Source organism: Dama dama, chromosome 6, assembly GCF_033118175.1.
Source record: "Dama dama isolate Ldn47 chromosome 6, ASM3311817v1, whole genome shotgun sequence".
Classification (NCBI taxonomy): Eukaryota; Metazoa; Chordata; class Mammalia; order Artiodactyla; family Cervidae; genus Dama; species Dama dama.
Window position 1 is genome coordinate 15428833 of NC_083686.1, and position 22102 is coordinate 15450934.

Here is a 22102-nt window from a genome sequence, read left to right on the forward strand (position 1 = left end):
TGGCATGTGGGATCTAGTTTCCCGACCAGGGGTCAAACCCATGCCCCCCTGCATTGCGAGTACAGATTCTTAGCCACTGGACCAGGCTTAATTCAATGATCTTAATTCAAATATAGTATTTAATATATTTTAAAATATTTTGAATAATTTGTCTATGGAAAATTTTCATCACATTGATAATGAATGTTTAACATTTATATTTTTATAAATTTTCATTTTTATTTGATGTCTAATAAATCTATAAACTTTTATATTTTAAAGGTATTAAATATTTAGTTTTGCCAATTTTTAACCTTTAAAATAAAATGATAGCATTTATACTGGTGTTTTAGCAATACTTGAAATGAAGAGTGAATTATCAGTAGTATTTTCACTTTACTCTAGAACCGAAACTACTAATTCATAACAATGAGAGCATAGATTTACTTGGGACTCACAGTGCAGTAAAAGTATTTAAAGAGAGCTGAAACTATGTAGAACACATTTTCAGCCTTTTCCGGGTTTGAGAGCTGTATATGATGTCCTTCCAAGCTCTCATTGTTCATAGCGAGCAGACTGTGGTCTGTCGGAATGGTAAAATACTAGGACTGGAAGTAGAATCGAGGGCATCATCCTGACCTATTGAAGCTCAGATAAAAGCAGAGGGTAACTGGGTCTGATTTCAACAGTCAAGCTCTCCCTCTTGAACTTTTACAGTGGAAGTTGACATCTGGGATTTCCCCCCCGCCCTCAATGCTTTATTGAATCCATCCAAATCTTAACTGTTGGGCAGCATTGGTTTCTTGGGTGTATGTCTAGGGCAGTCACATAAGGACCCGTGCTCAGAAGGGCCCCTTGCCTGGTTTAATGCTCTGCTGTTGCCCTCTTGGAATTCTTTGTTTTGAGCCCTGCATTTTCATTTTGCACTGAACCTTGCAAATTACATAACCAGTTCTGTTGCAGTGATTTGCTTCTATTTTCAAAGGAAGAATGATATAGTTACTCTCCAATGTATGTCTAATATATGACTAATTTCTTTTATATAAACCCGAAGCTAGTGTGTATTCTATTTAGGTACTAAGGCAAAACGTCCCCAGTCGGAGTTGAAGCAAAACGAATGCCTGAAATACTAAACTGAATTCCCTCTTCTCATTAACACCTCTCTTCTTCTGTGCTCCTTCCTGGACTTCCATCAGGTATTCTCCCTGATGTCTCATCAGGAAAAATGCAACAAGCATCTATATTTTTCACTTAGAGACATACCTATCAAGACATACTTGCTTTCTCTTCCAGTACCATACAGATCTAGGCTGTGCCATTGAAAAGTAGCCTCTGGTGATCCATAGTAATTCCTCTGGAGTTTTTTCATCATGGTTTTAACCACTCTGGGAAAGGGGTCTGTCACAGAGAAAGTGCTCGGGGAGAGCACACCTGCTTTAGGACTTCCTAATCATCACAACAGTGACCCGTTTATTCTGTCTACCAGCGATGCCCTCAACACCAAGGACAAAAGAGAAAGGAAGGATGTGGAAGAGAAAGTATCCTTTTTTTTCATGCATTCATTCCCAAGACTCAGCCTTTTAACCTGAAACATCCTTTCTACTTCTTAAAATGTCTTCAGATGAACAAATCCTTGCATTCATTTCCAAACCCTGCATCCTTGATCAGGTGTGGGCTTTGCCTTTTATTCTTAGCCTTAAGATGATACCCACATGGACTTTGTAACATTTGTAGCTTAGGAAGTAAATCTAAAGATTTTTGTTACCTCTGGAAATAGTGAAATTAAACAACATCATCAACAACTTTCACTTCTAAAGGACAAAATTTGCAGGCTTGTCTCTGTAACCATGAAGTTGCCATGTCAGCAAAAGCCCTTTGTTCACCACAGGAAGCAATCTGGTCATAACAACTTCCTTTCCAACAGCTCAATACAACTATTGTTTTTGAAGCTTATCAGATAGACCCACTACCAGAAATTTCCATTGACAACAGAATAGAAATGATTTTTAAAATATATATAATCAAGAAACTAGAGTTCTCTCAAAGTGGCTATAATTTTATTTTATACTTTCTTTGTTTATTGAATTAGCTTGCACTGTTCACTGATTTTGGTTATGGGTTTGAAAGTAGAGAATGTGAGTAGGTGACACTGATTCACTGAATTAAAGCTATATTTGTGACTTGAAGCAACTTACAAGAGAGAGAGATAAAGGACGATTTAGAAGTTGTTTGTGGCTTTCTGTCCTGCAGCATTTTTAATAAGAATAGTTGGTAGGCAGTTAACTATGATGCAGTCTATAATGTCAGCCTTGTCTGCAGAGTCAGGACTTTTTCTACACCGCCCCCCCCCCCCCATTTTTTTAAACCATAAACCATTGAAGTGCCCTCCTTTTTTGAGGAATTGAAGAGGGGATCTTTATGAAGATATTAAAAGCTTCATACACATTCTCCATTGAGTTTGCTTCTAACATTGCAACATAATGATCAGTGCCCTCATATTTTTAATTTGAAGGATCTTTATCCGTTCCTGCTCCCCTACTTCATATTAGAATTTTTTTTTTTTTTTTTTCCTGCTCAGCGATTATATTAGTAAGTCCCAGAAAGACAATGTATGACCTCTTGGGTTATTTAAGAATAATGACTTAATCTCTTGTGGAAAAAAACCTTTCTCAGGCATTCTTTTGGGAGAGATAACCTCCTTATTGGAATTCTTCGGTCCCTCCCACATTCCTCATTCCTTCCCTCCCCATTGGCAACACTGAATTGGCAAAGAAACAAATGGCTATTTTTTTTCCCTCCCTCTTTGCTTTTTTTCAGTTTTAGTTTAAATAGCATTTCTACCCTTTAAACTTCCTCATTGCTGGTTCGAGGGTTTCCTTAGCTGGAATGACCGTGTCTTCTGGTGTTTTCTGGTCTTTCCCTTCTTCACTCTGTGACTCACTCCATCTCTTTAGATCCCATCTTGAAACATTCCCGGGCTTGTCTTCTTTGGACTGAGCCTGACTCCCACGCAGCCTAATCCCCTTTACGCTCCCCTTAAGGTTCCTGCCAAGGTTGCAAGCATGCTTCATTGTATCTTTTCTGCGTTCAAATTTTACTTCTTCCCTTTTTAGGACTTTAACAAATTCAACTTTTTCTTAAAAAAGGTTACCCAGTCCATTTCCATTCTATTTTCTCCCCTCAGATAAGAAATGAAGATGTACAGAAAACTGGGCAGTTGGTGTTTACTGTAGAGAATTAAAGGGCTTCAGGGCTTCTATTTTTCTTGGAGACCTCAGAGTTTGGTGTCTCCTGGGATGTGGTGGAGAGCCTGCAACCATGCATCACTCTGCCACATGGGGAGTTTGTCCCCAGGAAGCCAAAGAGGACTTTTAGATGTGTGTAAAAAGAGGGAGCAGATTCCCAGAGGAAGTTGCCAAATATAGATATGAGAATGGAAGAAGAAAAAAAATAGCTAAGAAATTAGTTTTGTGAAGTTATGGTTTGTTTGCAACAGATGTAAAAGTTACGAGTTTGATCTTTGACATCCTTACAGCTTCATGCCTGCTGCTCTCTTCCTTTTCTTTTTGTTTTTTTAAAAACTTTTTATTTTGTGTTGGGGTATAGCTGATTAACAGCACTATGATAGTTTCAGGTGACAGCGGAGGGACTCAGCCGCACATATACACATGTATCCTTTCTCCCCCCAGACTCCCCTCCCGTCCAGGCTGCCACACGACATTGAGCAGAATTCCCGGGGCTGCGCAGGAGGTCCTTGATTCCTGCTGTCCTCTTTGTGCATGTTCTTCATCTGGGCTTCATCCAGGTCCCCCACCCGGTCACACTCGCCCGCCGCACACCCCCTCCCTGCCAACGCAGGATATGGTGTGAGATAGAGTACCACATTCCTGTGGGCTTCCTTCGCATCGTGATTTCCCGGGATTGAAACAGCAGAAGCAAACCTGCCCCTCCCTGGGTCGCTCCATAAGCCCTTTCCTGCCGTCTGTCACGGACCGAAGGACGAGGCAGTGTGCTCAGGCTAGGGGGACAGGTGGCGCCAGCTGGGTTCGCGGGCTCAACTGGGGCTGATGTCGGGGCCAGGTGCTCACAGCACTCTCACGCTGGTGGCAGGCGACGCGGGGCTGTCGATCTCTCTTCTAACAGATAACTTGAACACCAGATGGAAAACATCCAAGTGACACTGTTAGGTTTTGGTCTCACAGGCAAAACAGGCGGCGTCTGTAGAGTTCTCTTGTGAGTATTCTGAAAGATAAAACTTGGCTGGCATGATAGGGACATCTTGTCCTGTCTCACGTGTATCTTAGAAATGTTGGGAGTTGGAACCTGAGCCTGGGTCTGCTTGACTGGTCAGTGACCTCTATGGTCTTACAGGCAGTTCAATCCTTCATTTCACAGATGACGATGCTTGGGGCTCAGGGAGGCTGAAAGACTTATCGAAGGTCCACAGCCTGTCAGTGACAGAGCCAGAGCTAAAGCTCAGGTCTGTAGCTCTCTGGTGCTGCCCTTCAGGTCTTAGGCTTGCAGCTGCTGACTGGCCCAGGATGCCAAGAGGCAAAGACTGATGGCATGTCTTAAACTGGACTTCCTAATGTTATTTTCCAGAACATTATGAATAATCCTTCTCTGAAGGTGAAAGTGTTGGTAGCTCAGTCGTGTCTGACTCTTTGTGACCCCATGGACTGTAGCCCACCAGGCGCCTCCATCCATGGGATTCACCAGGCAAGGATACTGAGTGAGTAGCCATTCCCTTCTCCAGGGGATCTTCCCGACCCAGGGAATGAACTCTGGTCTCCCGCATTGCAGGCACATTCTTTAACCATCTGAGCCACCAAGGACTTCTCTATCTTTCCATATTCTGAATAAAAATATAATGTGTACTCATTATGGAGAATAAAAAATTTAGAAACAAAGGGAGAAGAAACTAATGATATTATATAATCCTGTTACCCAGAGATGATCACTATTAATATTTCATTGATTTCTTTCTCATCTTTTCCTTGTGTCGATGTGTGTGTAGGGGTGTGTGTGTGTGTGTGTGTGTGTGTGTGCTCGCTCTTGTGCAGTCACAAACCTGAGTTTTGTATCAGCTGGTATCCTTTAGTTGCAAATAACAAACTGACCTACTTTCAAATTTAAAGGAAGAAAAGGAATTTCTTGGCAGGCTACAAAATCAAAGAAACACCCAGGCCTTGGAAAAAAAGTACCCAGGGAAGCCCAGCTCCTTTTATCAGAAGAGAGAATAAATACTGGATAGGCCAAAATAACATTGGATATAGAGGTCCTAGTTTTGAAATTTATAGTCACATCTTGGATGAATACATGAATGACTTTAAATTTCTTTGTAACTGAAGTCAGTCTGTTACTAGTTCAGAGTAATTCTCTTCCAGGTCATCACAGCATTCAAATTTCAGCCTCCCATTCAGTATTTCTCCTTCCTCCCACCTTGCTCCACCCAGGCAATGGCCTCTGGGAATAGAGGAAGCTCATGGTACTGTCCTGCTGGTAGGGGATGGGTATCCAGTCCTTGTGTTACCCTCCAGTCCTTTCGGGCTGCATCCTGCCTTCTGTAAATGCTGCCCATGGGTCCCTGGCCCCGTTGATGTGCTAAGGATGCGGCACGTTCTTTATGTTCTGGGCATGGGCGGTGCAGTGCAGAGCAATTGTTGCCGGGAGTTTTAGCATCTTCCCTGCTGCTGCTGAAAACCGCCTGCCCCAAGCTTTAGTATGGGGCCTCCTTATCCTCTGAGGTCATCATTCCCCACTCCCCACCTGCCTGCAAGCTAGCTGTCTCATTAGTCCCAGCTCCCTTCCATTTGCCTTGTGCAGAATCACGGAGGTTATGCAGGCTGGCCACTCTCTCCCTCTCTAGTCCTGACCTGCTGCCTTTCATACCCCTCTGCAGCCATCTTAGGTTGTCAGTGGCTCTTCTGAAAGCGGCTCCTTCCTGATTTCATGGAGGAAGTAGAACAAAAGTACCTGCTTTTCTCAGATCTTGAAACCTATTTGGAGCTCAAGTCTCCATCTTAAATTTCTACCCAGGAAGGGGGACAGTCCTCTCAGTGACTGCAGGGGTCCTGCAGCTGTAGCTGGCCACCACCAAGCTGACCCCTTTTCACCCTACCCAGTCTCCCGTACCCTGAGCCAGGCACCCTCATGCATGGACATCTTCTTCTTCTTGCTTTGTCTCCAGCATCCTTGCTGGGTCTTCCTTCTATGCAGATAGATGCTCATATAACCTCACTCAGGGTCACCGTGACTTTCCCTATCCTGGCATGAATGCCTAGCCTGCTTGTCTCCACCTAATGACTTTAGGACTTAATTGTTTTGGGGAAAAAAAAAGAGAAGAGAAAGTGGAAAGGAAGAGCTCTCTGTAGATTTCTATGGTTTTCTTTTCTTTCTTTGTTTTAAATTGTGTTGGCCAAAATGTTCATTTGAATTCTTCCATACCATCTTACGAAAAACCTGAACAAATATTTACTAAATAGTTATTTATATCCTCCTATAAATATTTTTGATTAGCATAATATGCAGTGTTGAAATAAGTTACATTCTTTATTTCTGAAGAAAGTGGTAGAAAGGCAACGCTGGGAGCAACAAAGCAAGCGAGGTTTTGTCTACAACTAAAAGAAGAAAACTGAAGTTGAATTTTAGCAAGGTTGAGTTTTTATTTTAAGAAGATGGTATGTAAAGTACAACTCAGGAGAGTTTTAAAATTAAATAGAGAAAGCTATTTCCTAAAATCTGAAACCTCAGGATGAATGGATGTAATATTGTCTGGGCTGTGTGACTGCAGTACATTAGTTACTCATGACGGATTGTTCTCTAATACACATCTGTTTCCATCTAGAAAAACAAACAAAAAAGCCCTTACTTACCCTTGGCTCCACTTCTTTGAATTATGTCAAGTAAAATTAAACACTGAAAACCAAAAACTGTCCAAAGAAAGCATGGATTTATGTAAGCCTATTTACTCTTATAGGTATTATTGTAAAAGACTGCCTGCTGAGGGTTTTTAGTGTAGATTATCCTCTTCTATCTATCACTAAATTCTTTAGTAGATAGATTCTGTTATTGCTTCAATTTTGCCTTGTGTTAGACTGTCTTTTTCTAGTTTTCCTACATCAGTTTTTCAGTTGACTAGAACCTCACAGTTGTCAATATCTGGGGACATAGAGAAATAAAATGTCCTCATTACATTTTTTCCTTATGAAATTGCTGTAGATATACTATGAACCTCCTCTAGGATTTTCCTTTGGGAATTTCCTCTGGGCTTCCCTGGTGGCTTAAACAGTAAAGAATCTGTCCGCACTGCAGGAGTCTTGGGTTTAATACCTGGGTTGGGAAGATCCCCTGGAGAAGGGAATAGCTACGTACTCCAGTATTCTTACCTGGAGAATTCCATGGACAGAGAAGCCTGGGGGTCTATAGTCCATGGGGTGGCAAAGAGTTGGACATGATTGAGCAACTTAACACTTTCACTTTCAGTTTCGCTATGAATTTTCTCTGGGATACATCCCATAAATCTCTTGGATCTATTTAATCCTTAAGAGTACAATGGCCATAGACTTGATAGAAATTTTGTGAGATTATTTGCATCACAGTTGATACCACGCTTTGAAGTATCCTTCAGTATTTTCTTATAATAGACAAGCAAACGTTTCAAAATTTCAACCCTGGAAATTTGGTGGATCAGATTGTTTTAACTCAGCTTGTTTTGATTATTCCCTTTCAGAATTGGCTAACTACTAAAGTAGATTAAGGAGTTTATGAAGATATAGCTATCTCATAGCATAAAGAGTTCAGTTCAGTTCAGTTCAGTTGCTCAGTTGTGTCTGACTCTTTGTGACTCCATGAATTGCAGCACGCCAGGCCTCCCTGTCCATCACCAACTCCCGGAGTTTACTCAAACTCATGTCCATCGAGTCAGTGATGCCATCCATCCATCTCATCCTCTGTCGTCCCCTTCTCCTCCTGTCCCCAGTCCCTCCCAGCATCAGGGTCTTTTCCAATGAGTCAACTCTTCGCATCAGGTAGCCAAAGTACTGGAGTTTCAGCTTCAGCATCAGTCCTTCCAATGAACACCCAGGACTGATCGCCTTTAGGATGGACTGGTTGGATCTCCTTGCAGTCCAAGGGACTCTCAAGAGTCTTCTCCAACACCACAGTTCAAAAGCATCAATTTTTCGGCGCTCAACTTTCTTCACAGTCCAACTCTCACATCCATACATGACCACTGGAAGAACCATAGCCTTGACCAGATGGACCTTTGTTGGCAAAGTAATGTCTCTGCTTTTTAATGTTGCTATCTAGTTTGGTCATAACTTTCCTTCCAAGGAGTAGGCGTCTTTTAATTTCATGGCTGCAGTCACAATCTGCAGTGATTTCTGAGCCCCTAAAAATAAAGTCTGACACTGTTTCTACTGTCTCCTCATCTATTTCCCATGAGGTGATGGGACCAGATGCCATGATCTTAGCTTTCTGAATGTTGAGCTTTAAGCCAACTTTTTCACTCTCCTCTTTCACTTTCATCAAAAGGCTTTTTAGTTCCTCTTCACTTTCTGCCATAGGGGTGGTGTCATCTGCATATCTGAGGTTATTGATATTTCTCCCGGCAATCTTGATTCCAGCTTGTGCTTCTTCCAGCCCAGCATTTCTCATGATGAACTCTGCATATAAGTTAAATAAGCAGGGTAACATAAAGAGTACATACATTTAAATATATTCTTGTATTAATTAAGTATATTTAAGCAAGGGGGATTGAATCTGGGCCCTTGGTAGTGGGAGCATGGAGTCATAACCACTGGACCACCGGGGAATTCCCCTTAATTAAGTATATAGTTGTTGATAGAAGAGAGGATAATTAATTTGGGTTGTGTCTTCATATGATTCTTGGGTTCTTGGTTTTGAATAAATTGCCAGATCTGTTTCAGCAGTAATTAACTTGAGTTATTTTCTAGTAAATTTTAGAATTTTATAAATTCACCTGGAATTCACTGTCTTGGCAGAAGAATCTTGGGTACTCATTTCTTAGAAACGGAGTTCAAGGGGCTGTTTCTTTCTTTTTACCAACAAAACTCAAAATGGAAGTAAGACCCCCAATCCAGTCATGACAAGGTTGAGAAAAAGCATTAAGCCATGTTAAGCCATTTACACAGAGGGACATAAGTCTATGGTAGCGATTCTTTAAGTCTCAGGATAGAAAAGCAGCCTCTTCCATGAACAGGGGAATATTTCTCTATTTGCTTCTAAAGATGACTAGAGAAAGTATTAATGGATTTTTCAAAATTAACTTTTTATTTTGGAAAAATTTTAATTCACAGAAAGTTGCAAAGATAGTGCAGAGTTTCTGCATATTCCTCATCAGTTTCCCTGAATGATATCCTTACATTACCATCGTACATTTGTCATAACTAAAACATTAGCATTGGCGCATTCCTACTCATTGACCTTCATACTTTATTTGGATTTTTCTCATTCTTCCAATGTGTCCTTTTTCTGTTCTGGGATCCACTCTGGGATACCACAGTCAGTCATCATATCTCATTAATCTCCTCTAGTTTGTGATAGTTTCTCAATTATTTTTTGTTTTTCATGACCTGGACAGTTCTGTGGTGTATTGGTCAGGTATTTTGTAGAATGTTCATTAACTTTGGTTTGTCTAATGTTTTTCTAATATGTAGAGTGAGGTTACAAGTTTTGGGAAGAAAATCTCAGGGGTGAAGCACCCTTCTCTTCACATTAGGAGTACATGCTATCAACATGACTATTCCTGGTGATGTTAACTGTGTCAGTTTTTGTTTGCCAGGTTTTCCCATTGGAAGTTTACTATTTTTCCATTTCTGAACCCTATTCTTTGGAAGCAAGTCCCTAAGTCTAGCTCACACCCAAGAGGAAGAGGGTGTATGGGGAATTAATTTTCACTTCCTGGAAGGGGGAGTATCTATCTATTTGTCTGTCTATCTATCTATGTTTGGAAGTCATTTGTAAGAAAATTTTATTTGCTCTCTCTTATTTGTTTATTCATTCATTCATTCATTCATCCATTTATGTCAGTGTGGACTCATCTGCATTTATTTTGTACTTTGGATTGTAATTCCTTGCCATGTTTTTTATTTTGTTGCTTAAATTTTTCTTAGTTTTGTCATTGGGAACTCTTTCAGATTGGCTTCTGAGTACCTTTGACATTCCTCTATCTTTTTGTGTTTGAGCTTTCTGGCACCATAAGATGCTCTGGGCTCCTCATATATTTGTTCTACTCTAGTCTTAGAATCAGCATTCCTCTAAGAAGTTCTCATTCCTTTGCTGGAGAATGATATTTGGGTGAAATTTTCTAATGGGTTATAGCCTAGACAGAGCTCAGACAATTTTCACAATAGTGATCAAATGCGTGATCCAAAGTCTAGGAATTTTACCGGAAACCACCCTACTGAGGATTTTTATGAAAGGACATTTAAGTGAATTATAGGATTGAAGAACAGTACTCAAATTATATCATCTTGGAAATTTTCATTAGAGTGAATAGGATTTATCAGACTGACATATATTAAATCTCTATGATTCATACCTGAGGGGCGTTGCAATGGAATTCAGTGGACTCTGAGAATAGCCTGCATGAACTCTGTGGGAGTTAAGGAAAACAGGAGCAAAATCTAAAAGTAATACGTAGATTCATGCTTAAAAGAAATTCTGTGGTTAATTAAAAAATTTTTTTTTCTGTATTAATAATCATGATATGATTCCTTAAAGTGTCTGACATTCTAGTTATATATATATATATTTCAAATGTGGCATGCATAGTCAAAGTCATTACAAAGTATATAAAGACATATGAGAAAGTACTTCTGCCTTCCAGGGAGGTAAATATTATAAGGAAACACTATGTGGTGGAAAAGACAAGTATTAATGAAGTGTCTTGGGAACTGTATGGTAAATAAATTCAGTGGTTATGGCAACAGGATCCCTGTGGAGGCAGTAGAAGGCTGTATCTTTAGAAGCCATGATTCTAAGCAGATGGTTGTGGTGTGTCCGTGAGAGGGGGAGGAAACTGAGATAGTGGAAGAGATTGGTTCCTCTCTTTCTCATGGGAGAAATATACTCACTAGTTAGGGAGCAAATGAGGTTGAGTCCACAGGACATGAAGTCTGAAGAGGGTGGGAAAATCAAACAGTAGGACCATGAGCAGGAAGTCGTACCTTGGTGAACTATATTTGTTTAGAAACCCTTGGCTCTAAACTGCTCACACACTTTATTTTAAAGTGTATTATTAAAAAATAAATAAATAAAGTGTATTACTCAGAGTCAGACCACAAAGTGGCTCAGAAGAAACTAGAGCCAAGAACCAGAAAGAACAAAGGTATATCCAGGGCAGATATTCAGTCTTATGAAATCTTAGTAGGGGAGATACTTAGCCAGCTAGTTAGGAATCTCAAAAGAATGAGTGTGGATAGAGTTCTCTATTTTGATTTTCCACCAAACTCTCAGTGCCTTACTTTTTCTCTTCATGTTGTGAATAATTCATTTTAAAGTTTTATTTATTTTATCATGGTAAAATGTATATAGAATGAAAGTTACCATTTTAGTCACCTTTAAAAAATATTTATATATTTGACTGTGCTGGGTCTTGGTTGGGACAGGCAGGTTCTTTAGTTGCAGCACTTGAACATGTGGGATCTAGTTCCCTGATCAGGGATCAAACCTGGGCCCCCTACATTGGAAGCACAGAGTCTTAGCTACTGGACCACCAGGGAAGTCCTACCATTTTGGTCATTTTTAAGTATACAGTTGAGTGGCACTAAGTATATTCACATTATTGTACCACCATCTCTAGAACTTATTCTTCATTCCATTCTGGAAACCTGTACCCATCAAACAATTACCTCCTATTCCTCTCTCCCTCCAACCCTTGGTAACCACTATTCTACCTTCTGTCTCATCCTCTGGAGAAGAAAATGGCAACCCACTCCAGTATTCTTGCCTGGAAAATTCCATGGACTGAGGAGCCTGGTAGGCTACAGTCCATGGGGTCGCAAAGAGTTGGACATGACTGAGCCACTTCAGTTCACTTCACCTTCTGTCTCTAGGTATCTGACTACTTTCGGTACTTCTTCTAACCTGAATAATATAGTATCTGTCCTTTAGTTGTATGGCTTATTTCACTTAGCATAATGTCTTATTTCACTTAGCATAATGTCTTTCAAGTTTCATCCATGTTGTCACTATACTTTCATTCCTAAAGTCATCCCAGTCAAATTCTGCTGAGTTTTTGCTTTTTTTCCTGAGGCAGTGTCACAGCCTGAGGTAAATAGGAAGACAGTTGAAACAGGTGTTGGAAGGGAAGAGGGTGTGGCCTCCATAGTAGGGGCGGGATGTTGAGGCCCTGGGTCGCTGAGTTCTGAGAGACAGAGCTAGAGGTTGAAGACCAGGCATAGCACTGGGGAGGTAGACCATGAAGCACTGAATCACCAGGCTGAAGCTGGTGATGGAAGGCTAGGACGCTGGACTGGGGAAGGACCAGATGGGAAGGACCCAGAATCCTGTGCGTCCTGGAGACGGAGCACATGTGGAGATGACTGTGGATGCAGGGAAAGACTCCGGCAAGTGACTCAGGTGCTGAGGAGGGGAAGGCCACTGTGGGTGATTGATGCAGGACAGTCTTCATAGACAAGTTGGTATATATATATGTATTTTTTCATTTATTTTTATCAGTTGGAGGCTAGTTACTTTACAATATTGTAGTGATTTTTGTCGTACATTAACATGAATCAGCCATGGATTTACATGTATTCCCCATCCCGATCCCCCCTCCCACCTCCCTCTCCACCCAATCACTCTGGGTCTTCCCAGTGCACCAGGCCCGAGCACAACAAGTTGGTATATAAAGTGGGTAGAATCTGGACAGGCCGAGAGGTCTGAGCTGATGATCTCCTCAGAAAACGTGGCATCAGGACAGAGGGGGGGGTGGACACAGCAAGAGGCTTTTGGAGCTGAACAGACCGATTCGACCGAGTCTGCAGCGAGTATGTAAAGAGTGCAGGAGACAGGAGTAAGTTGCTGCTGCGGCTGCTAAGTCTCTTCAGTCGTGTCCGACTCTGTGCGACCCCATAGACGGCAGCCCACCAGGCTCCCCCGTCCCTGGGATTCTCCAGGCAAGAACATTGGAGTGGGTTGCCATTTCCTCCTCCAATGCATGAAAGTGAAAGTGAAAGTGAAGTCACTCAGTCGTGTCTGACTCTTAGCGACCCCATGGACTGCAGCCCACCAGGCTCCTCCATCCATGGGATTTTCCAGGCAAGGGCACTGGAGTGAGGTGCCATTGCCTTCTCTGAGGAGTAAGTTGATGGTGCCTGTTTATGAAGTGCACTGGATACATGATTCAAATTCTTTTGTAAGCCATGGGAATCATCAGAAGGGGAACCAGCTTCCTTCTTTCCTTTGCCTTGACTGCCATAGCCTTAATCTTAACCTTAATTAGAATACTTTAGCCTTATAATAGGGCTTCCCTGCTGGTTCAGACAGTAAAGAATCTGCCTGCAAAGTGGAATACCAGTGGAATACCTGGGTTTGAGCCCAGGGTTGGGAAGATCCCCTGGAAGAGGGCATGGCAACCCATTCTAGTATTCTTGCCTGGAGAATCCCTATGGACAGAGGAGCCTGGCGGGCTGTAGTTCATGGGGTTGCAAAGAGTCAGACACGACTAAGTGAACAACACTTTCACATTAAAGTAAATGGACAAATATACTATGATTGTGGATAAAACATTCAGCATTAAGATATCCATTCTTCCCAATATGATCTATAGTTCTAATGCAACCTCAAACAAAACTTTAGAAGTTTTTCTTTTTTAATTTATTAATATTTTGAAACACTGAGCAACTAAGCACCGCCTTATAGTAAGTTAGCATACTTTGCCCTGTAGTAAGTTGGAAGATGTCTGCATTTCCTTTGAGAATGTAAACTGCCTGAAGGCAGAGCTGTCTTGTTCAAGGTCTTGTCTCAGAGTATTAAGCACAATGTCTTTAACTTCCTAATTCCTCATTCAGCATTCTTTGAATGGAATGGTATTAGATTAGGGGGTTTTGGAGAAGGAAATGGCAACCCACTCCAGTACTCTTATTTGGAAAATTCCATGGACTGAGGAGCCTGGTGGGCTACAGTCCATGGGGTCGCAAAGAGTCGGACACGACTGAGCAATTTCACTCACTTGGATAAAATGGTCAAGGTTCTGACTTAGGAAGATTAATCTAATGAGAGTGTCTAGAGAAACAGGACAGGTTGACTGATGGAGGAGCCGTAACAGCAGTGGAGTGAGGAGGTAACTGAAGGCATTTCTCTTCCAGACCTGGACAAGAAGGAAAGGATTAAAGAGAAATCCATTACCAGGTAACCCAGTCTTCACATGCCAGACGCCTTTCAGTGGCAGCTCAAAACAAAGGTTAGGAAGAAAGAAAGTTTAAAAAAAAAGCTGAGAGATGAATCATCAGTTACTCCTGCTGCATATTTTCTCCTGTGGAATCCTGAACAAGTTGCTTAACAAATATAATTTCCTTTTCTCGGAAATCACAGAAGCTGGTGCTTGCATGGAAAACTCTATTAGTCAGAAAGTAAAATTAATCTAGTTCTTCTCATTTTCTATTGAGACTTGTCTGACTAGTTAGTGACTTTGTAGGTTCTTTACAAATGTGTTACCTCCCGTCTGTCTGTGAACAGTAGAAAAAAAAAAAACAAACACATTATATTTGAGGAGATTTTTGTTGGCACATGGAAACACAGTGAAGTGTTTCCTAGTTATATAGAAATAAGATTACTTGCTGAGAGTTAAGCCTATAAAATTCACCCACAAGCAGTAGATTAGCCACCTGTACAAGTAAACCAGAGAGATTACCTGTAAATCTGGATCTAAAGAGTTTGGACAAACTTTAGGGCTTACATATTTCCCTGCAATGCTTTGGCACAAGAAAAATCACAGCACTTAATTTTCCAAGTCTAATGCAACCTGGCTCCAAGCACCCTCTCACGAGGTGGGGCTGGCAGTGAGATGCTTGCAAGCGTGCTAAGTCACTTCAGTCCTGTCCGACTCTTTGTGACCCCATGGATGGTAACCCACCAGATTCCTCTGTCCATGGGGTTCTCTAGGCAAGAATACTGGAGTGGGTTACGATGCCCTCCTGCAGGGGATCTTCCTGACTCAGTGAGATGCCAAATATCAATCAGTGTTGAGGGTTCCTCCCCTTTCCTAAGGGCTTATATTTAGTAACTGTCCAGCAGCTTGTCATCGAAGCCCCTGGGATCCTTTTCAAAGACGAGTGCCTCCTCTCACTCTCTCTTGCTTGTTGCCGGGAGCTTTTGCTGAGGTTCTTTGGCCTGCTGTCCAGCCTCCTTCTCACTCCATGTAGTTCCAGCCTCCCCCAACCCTGGGCTCTTTGGGCCAGAAGAGACCGTGGCTTGGCAGCAGTGACACCCCCAATACTGTTTCCATTCCCTGCTGGAAATGCTCCCTCTCCCTAGTGGCATCTTCTACCTTCTCTCCTCCACACCACCTCCACTGGGGAATTAAGCTGGATCTCCTCCAGTCTACCTCAAACACATAGGCTGTTTACTTCCTTCCTGATGAGGAAGGCAGGGAGCTCAACTTTTAAAAAAATTTTCATTGGAATATCATTGTTTTACAATGTTGGGTTACTTTCTACTGGACATCAAAGTAAATCAGTAAACCATTTCTTTTTTGTACAGTTCTTCTGTGTATTCTTGCCACCTCTTCTGAACATCTTCTGCTTCTGTTAGGTCCCTATCATTTCTGTTCTTTATTGAGCCCATCTTTACATGAAATGTTTCCTTGGTATCTCTAATTTTCTTGAGGAGATCTCTAGCCTTTCCTATTCTATTGTTTTCCTCTATTTCTTTGCGTTGATCACTGAGGAAGGCTTTCTTATCTCTCCTTGCTATTCTTTGGAACTCTGCATTCAAATGGGTATATCTTTTCTTTTCTCCTTTGCGTTTTGCTTCTCTTCTTTTCACAGCTATTTGTAAGGCCTCCTTGGACAGCCATTTTGCTTTTTTGCATTTCTTTTTCTTGGGGATGGTCTTGATTTCTGTCTCCTGTACAATGTCATGAACCTCCGTCCATAGTTCACCAGGCACTCTGTCTATCAGATCTAGTCCCTTCAATCTATTCCTCACTTCCACTGTATAATCATAAGGGATTTGATTTAGGTCATACCTGAATGGTATAGTGGTTTTCTCCACTTTCTTCAATTTAAGTCTAAATTTGGCAATAAGTTCATGATCTGAGCCACAGTCAGCTCCTGGTCTTGTTTTTGCTGACTGTATAGAGCTTCTCCATCTTTGACTGCAAAGAATATAATCAATCTGATTTCGGTGTCGACCATCTGGTGATGTCCATGTGTAGACTCTTCTCTTGTGTTGTTGGAAGAGGGTGTTTGCTATGACCAATGTGTTCTCTTGGCAAAGCAGGTCTTTGCCCTGCTTCATTCTGTACTCCAAGGCCAAATTTGCCTGTTACTCCAGATATTTTTTGACTTCCTACTTTTGCATCCAGTCCCCTATAATGAAAAGGACATTTTTTTTGGGTGTTAGTTCTAAAAGATCTTGTCAGTCTTTATAGAACTGTTCAACTTCAGTTTCTCCATCGTTACTGGTCAATAAAGGACAGAAATGGTATGGACCTAACAGAAGCAGAAGATATTAAGAAAAAGTGGCAAGAATACACAGAAGAACTATACAAAAAAGATCTTCATGACCCAGATAATCACGATGGTGTGATCACTCACCTAGAGGCAGACATCCTGGAATGTGAAGTCAAGTGGGTCTTAGGAAGTATCATTGTGAACAAAGCTAGTGGAGGTGATGGAATTCCAGTTGAGCTATTTCAAATCCTGAAAGATGATGCTGTGAACGTGCTGCACTCAATATGTCAGCAAATTTGGAAAACTCAGCAGTAGCCACAGGACTGGAAAAGGTCAGTTTTCATTCCAATCCCAAAGAAAGACAATCCCAAAGAATGTTCAGACTACCACACAATTGCCCTCATCTCACACGCTAGTAAAGTAATGCTCAAAATTCTCCAAGCCAGGCTTCAGCAATACGTGAACCATGACCTTCCAGATGTTCAAGCTGGTTTTAGAAAAGGCAGAGGAACCAGAGATCAAATTGCCAACAACATCTTGATCACTGAAAAAGCAATAGAGTTCCAGAAAAACATCTGCTTTACTGACTATGCCAAAACCTTTGACTGTGTGGATCACAATACACTGTGGAAAATTCTGAAAGAGATGGGAATACCAGACCACCTGACCTGCCTCTTGAGAAACTTGTATGCAGGTCAGGAAGCAACAGTTAGAACTGGACATGGAGCAACAGACTGGTTCCAAATAGGAAAAGGAGTCTGTCAAGACTGTATATTGTCACCCTGCTTATTTAAAATATGCAGAGTACATCATGAGAAATGCTGGGCTGGAGGAAGCACAAGCTGGAATCAAGATTGCTGGGAGAAATATCAATAACCTCAGATATGCAGATGACACCACCCTTAGGGCAGAAAGTGAAGAAGAACTAAAGAGCCTCTTGAAAGTGAAAGAGGAGAGTGAAAAAGTTGGCTTAAAGCTCAACATTCAGAAAACTAAGATCATGACATCCGGTCCCATCACTTCATGGCAAATAGATGGAGAAACAGTGGAAACAGTGGCTGCCTTTACTTTTCTGGGCTCCAAAATCACTGTAGATGGTGATTGCAGTCATGAAATTAAAAGACACTTACTCCTTGGAAGGAAAGTTATTACCAACCTAGACAGCAGATTAAAAAGCAGAGACATTACTTTGTCAACAAAGGTCCATCTAGTCAAGGCTATGATTTTTCCACTAGTCATGTATGGATGTGAGAGTTGGACTATAAAGAAACCTGAGCGCCGAAGAATTGATGTTTTTGAACTGTGGTGTTGGAGAAGACTCTTGAGAGTCCCTTGGACTGCAAGGAGATCCAACCAGTCCATCTTAAAGGAGATCAGTCCTGGATGTTCATTGGAAGGACTGATGCTGAAGCTGAAGCTCCAGTGAGCACTTTGGCTACCTGATGCGAAGAGCTGACTCATTGGAAAAGACCCTGATGCTGGGAGGGATTGGGGATAGGAGGAGAAGCGGATGACAGAGGATGAGATGGTTGGATGGCATTGCTAACTCAATGGACATGGGCTTGGGTGAACTCCGGCAGTTGGTGATGGACAGGGAGGCCTGGTGTGCTGTGGTTCATGGGGTCTCAAAGAGTCGGACACAACTGAGCGACTGAACTGAACTGAATGAACTGTTGCCTGCGAGGCTCCTCTGTCCATGTGATTCTTCAGGCAAGAATTTTGGAATGGATTGTCATGCCCTCCTCCATGGGATCTTCCCAACCGAGGGATCCAACTGCGCCTCCTGTGTTTCCTGCATTGCAAGTTGATTCTTTACTGCTGGGCCACCGGGGAAGCCCTATTTTATACATAGTATCAGTAGTGTATACATGTCATTCCCAAGGGGTTCAACTTTAGAAACCAGTGCTTCCTGCAGTGGGGTGGGGAAAAGAAATTGTTATCTTTCCTTGGTGAGTCTATAGCAATAATAGTAATATCTGCAACTATAGAAAAATATCCCATAACAGCAACAAGTACCACCTCAAAGCAATCCCAAGGCATCAGTTATTTTTTTTTTCCCCTCTTATTAACTCATCCGATTGAACAATACACACTGGTAATCAAGGGGATCTGAATATATTCTCAGAGTCAGGGATGTTACACATGACTCTAATGTAAAGGTGCAAATAGAATCAATTGCTTTATAACTTGCTTAGACAAAGTGGTTAACTCCTGAGTTTGATAAACAGAATGGAGTCTAGAGAAAAGGTAGCCAGTGAGAGAGAATTTTTTTTCAGTAAATCTCCAGCACTCTTTAATTTAGATGGCTTAATCATGTTTGGCAGGTTACATTATGTATTTGTTTTGTTATGGTGGGAAAGGGTGCACCAAGCGATGTTATCAATAGCTCAGCAATCATAGAACTCTTCTAACTCTACGTTTGTTTGAATTTCTTCCCTCCTGGTCAGTTCTAGGTCTTGCAAGGCTGAGATCTTGTCATGGTGTCAGGCAGCTCTGAGAACTCTCACCCCAGTGGCCAGTCAGCCTAAGTAGCGTTTCTCATCTCACCCAATTTAGCTACATCCAAGTTCAAAAAAAACCTTCTTTGTTTATATTATGATGACTACAGAAAAAAATACATTTACTTTTGGTTGGACTTTTGTTTTCCTACTGTGTGTTGTGGTACATGTTTGTGAGACTGGTAGTTGCTTTTCCCATGACAAGGAAATGTTCCACTCACCCACTCATTCATGCAATAAATATTTACTGGAATTCTAGTATATGCTAGGCACTGTTCTAAGTATGGGGGCTACAAAAATGAATCAGATAGATATGGTTTCTGTCCATGGGGCTTATATTTAACCCAATTAATTTCTTGACTTTTTGTCAAAATCACTCTCTTTCTTTTCTCTTCTTTTTTTTTTTTTTAGTTCTTAATTACAAGTTCTAAACATCAGGCTGCTTATATTTGATTCAATTGCAAATTCCCTGATCCTAGCCCCAGACATTCTGATCAAGTGGCTCTAAGATAGATATACATATTTAAGAAAAAAAAAGCCTTCTAGGTTGTTTGATGTGATCTAGATTTGAGAACCATTATTACCAAGACCTTCTAACCATTTAGAACTAAAATTGTGGTGGTATCTTAACCATACATTGATGATAGAAGCCATTGGCAAATATTATAGGATGCCAAGTAGGAATTTTCTTTTTGCCATGGAACTACTTTTAAGACCCAAACTGAAGCCCAAAGTGAAATGTGGTTCATTTCCTAAATTTATAAAGTTACTAGCAATTGAGGTCAGCTACCCTCCTGGAGGACTCAAGTCTGTGAGAGGCCCAGAGTTAGAGAAAGGACCCAACCACCCGTGACTCCCAGGGAACTTTGGGGGAGAGGAAGACAGCCTTTTAGGGAGTGGATGTACAAAGTCATTCCTTCTCTCAAGTCAAGTGTGTGAAGGAGGGGAGCTCAAGCAAATCACCTGGAAAGTAAACAGACATATTATTCCCTGACGGCACGAGCTTCTCAAGCAGCAGACTTGCTGATGCACGTTGTACGTGATGAGGATGTGGGGAAAGAGACCTGAGTGGAAATGGCATGAGTGGAACAAAATCCAGATGATGAGGGATCCTCCTTCTTCAAAGTGCAGATGAGGGAGCTCTCACGTGCCTGCAGACCTGGAAGTGGGCTCTGAGAAATAATAAATATATGAGCCTGGGAGCTGCAGCTGTCCCAAGATTGATGCAGTGTTAGGGCAAAGAGGGACCCACATATGGGGGAAGCCTCCAGGGCAGCATCTGCTAAAGGATGCAACCAAACCTCTCTCCAGAGGGGAGGCCTGGAGTTACCACTGGTCCTCCCGGAGTCCGTAGATGATAGACTAGCGAGAAGTTGTAGTCCACCGAAGAGAGGATGACGGTTTGCTCGGTCACAAGAGGAGATGCCCCTTGCTTGCTCCCTGACCCAGTTCCAAAGGCGCTCCCACCGAGAAGGAGGGAGGGGTGCAGGGGGCACAGAGCCAGAATCCTACCCCATGATCACCCCCTCCCCCCGCCACCTTGCCAATTCCCTCAGCTTTTAGTCCAGAACTAAAAGTCTGACCTCTTCTGGGTCATGCGGCAAGCTGAGTTTTGATGGAAAATGCAATCAAAGTGTTGGAGTGAATGGCACAGAGTCTGAAATAGTTGAATGAGACAGTTTCTCATTCTCAAATATGTAATAACCGCATTTGTTTGAAAAGCACATAATGTGTTTGGGGAGCTGCTCTTCAGCAGGAAAATGGTGTGGGTTTGGGAAACTTATTGGAAAACTAAAAACCATCATATATCCATGTGAAAGTGAAGGTGTTAGTTGCCCAGTTGTATCCAACTCTTTGTGAACCCGTGGACTGAATCCTCTGTCCATGGGATTCCCAAGGCAAGAACACTGGAGTGGGTTGCCATTTCCTTCTCCAGCAGATCCTCCCGACTCAGGGATCGAACCTGGGTCTCCTGCACTGCAGGCAGATTCTTTACCTCCTGGGGAAGCCCCACTATATATCTATAATGAGCTGATATTCTTTAACAATATTTTTGTTTAAAAATTTTTTGAATACTTACATATATATATATATATATACTTGTGTGACAGAATTTAAAAACTATGAAAAGCTAAGAATAGAAGATATGCTTTCTCCCCTTTCCTCTCCCTCAACCGTGCTGTTCTTATATTTCTTCCTTAAAATACCACAGAACTGCTTTATATTAAAATTTCCAAAAATAGTATTTTTTCTTTTTTTAAAAATTTTAATTGGAGCCTAATTACTTTATAATATTGTGGTGGTTTTTGCCATTCACATGAATACATGGGTGTACATGTGTCCCCATCCTGAACCCCCTTCCCACCTCCCTCCCCATCCCATCGCTCAGGGTCATCCTAGTGCACCAGCCCTGAGCACCCTGTCTCATGCATTGAACCTGGCGATCTGTTTCACATATGATAATGTACATGTTTCAGTGCTATTCTCTCAAATCATCCCACCCTCGCCTTCTCCCACAAAGTTTCCGAAAACAGTATTTTTAAAATAAAATTATATTATAGTCATATAATTCTTCTATAGCACTGATAAATATAAATAACAAATATGTGGGCTAGATACATTTCTACATTCTAGGGTTAGTTTTTGGAAACTCCTCTCAGACAGCACCATCTTGTTCTCATGATTTCTTCGTGACCCAGTTAGTCTCAGTGTTTGAAATTCCCCAGAAGCAGATATTCAGAATATCCTCAGGGGTTTGCTTTTAAATTTTGTATTTTTGAAACAGCTATTTCCATATTAATTATGTCTTATTGATTTGCTTATTCCTATGTCACTCACTATATGTTGCTTATTCAAATAAAATCACTTTATTCATTAAAGGATTTATTTTTATATATTTATTTGGGTGCGCTAGGTCTTAGTTGTGGCATGCAGAATCTTCAATTTTTGTGGCAGCATGCAGGACTTTTAGCTGTGGCTTGC

At 41.5% G+C, this 22102-nt stretch overlaps 1 protein-coding gene across 1 annotated transcript in view; it reads left to right on the forward strand.

Moving 5' to 3' along the window:
• Positions 1–1349: 1349 nt before the first annotated feature.
• Positions 1350–22102, forward strand: part of LOC133058677 (ragulator complex protein LAMTOR5-like) — a 62196-nt gene continuing 41443 nt past the window's right edge. Inside the window, exon 1 of the mRNA XM_061145555.1 lies at positions 1350–1517. Coding sequence (XP_061001538.1) covers positions 1350–1517 — 168 coding nt within the window. The remainder of the gene's footprint in view (positions 1518–22102) is intronic.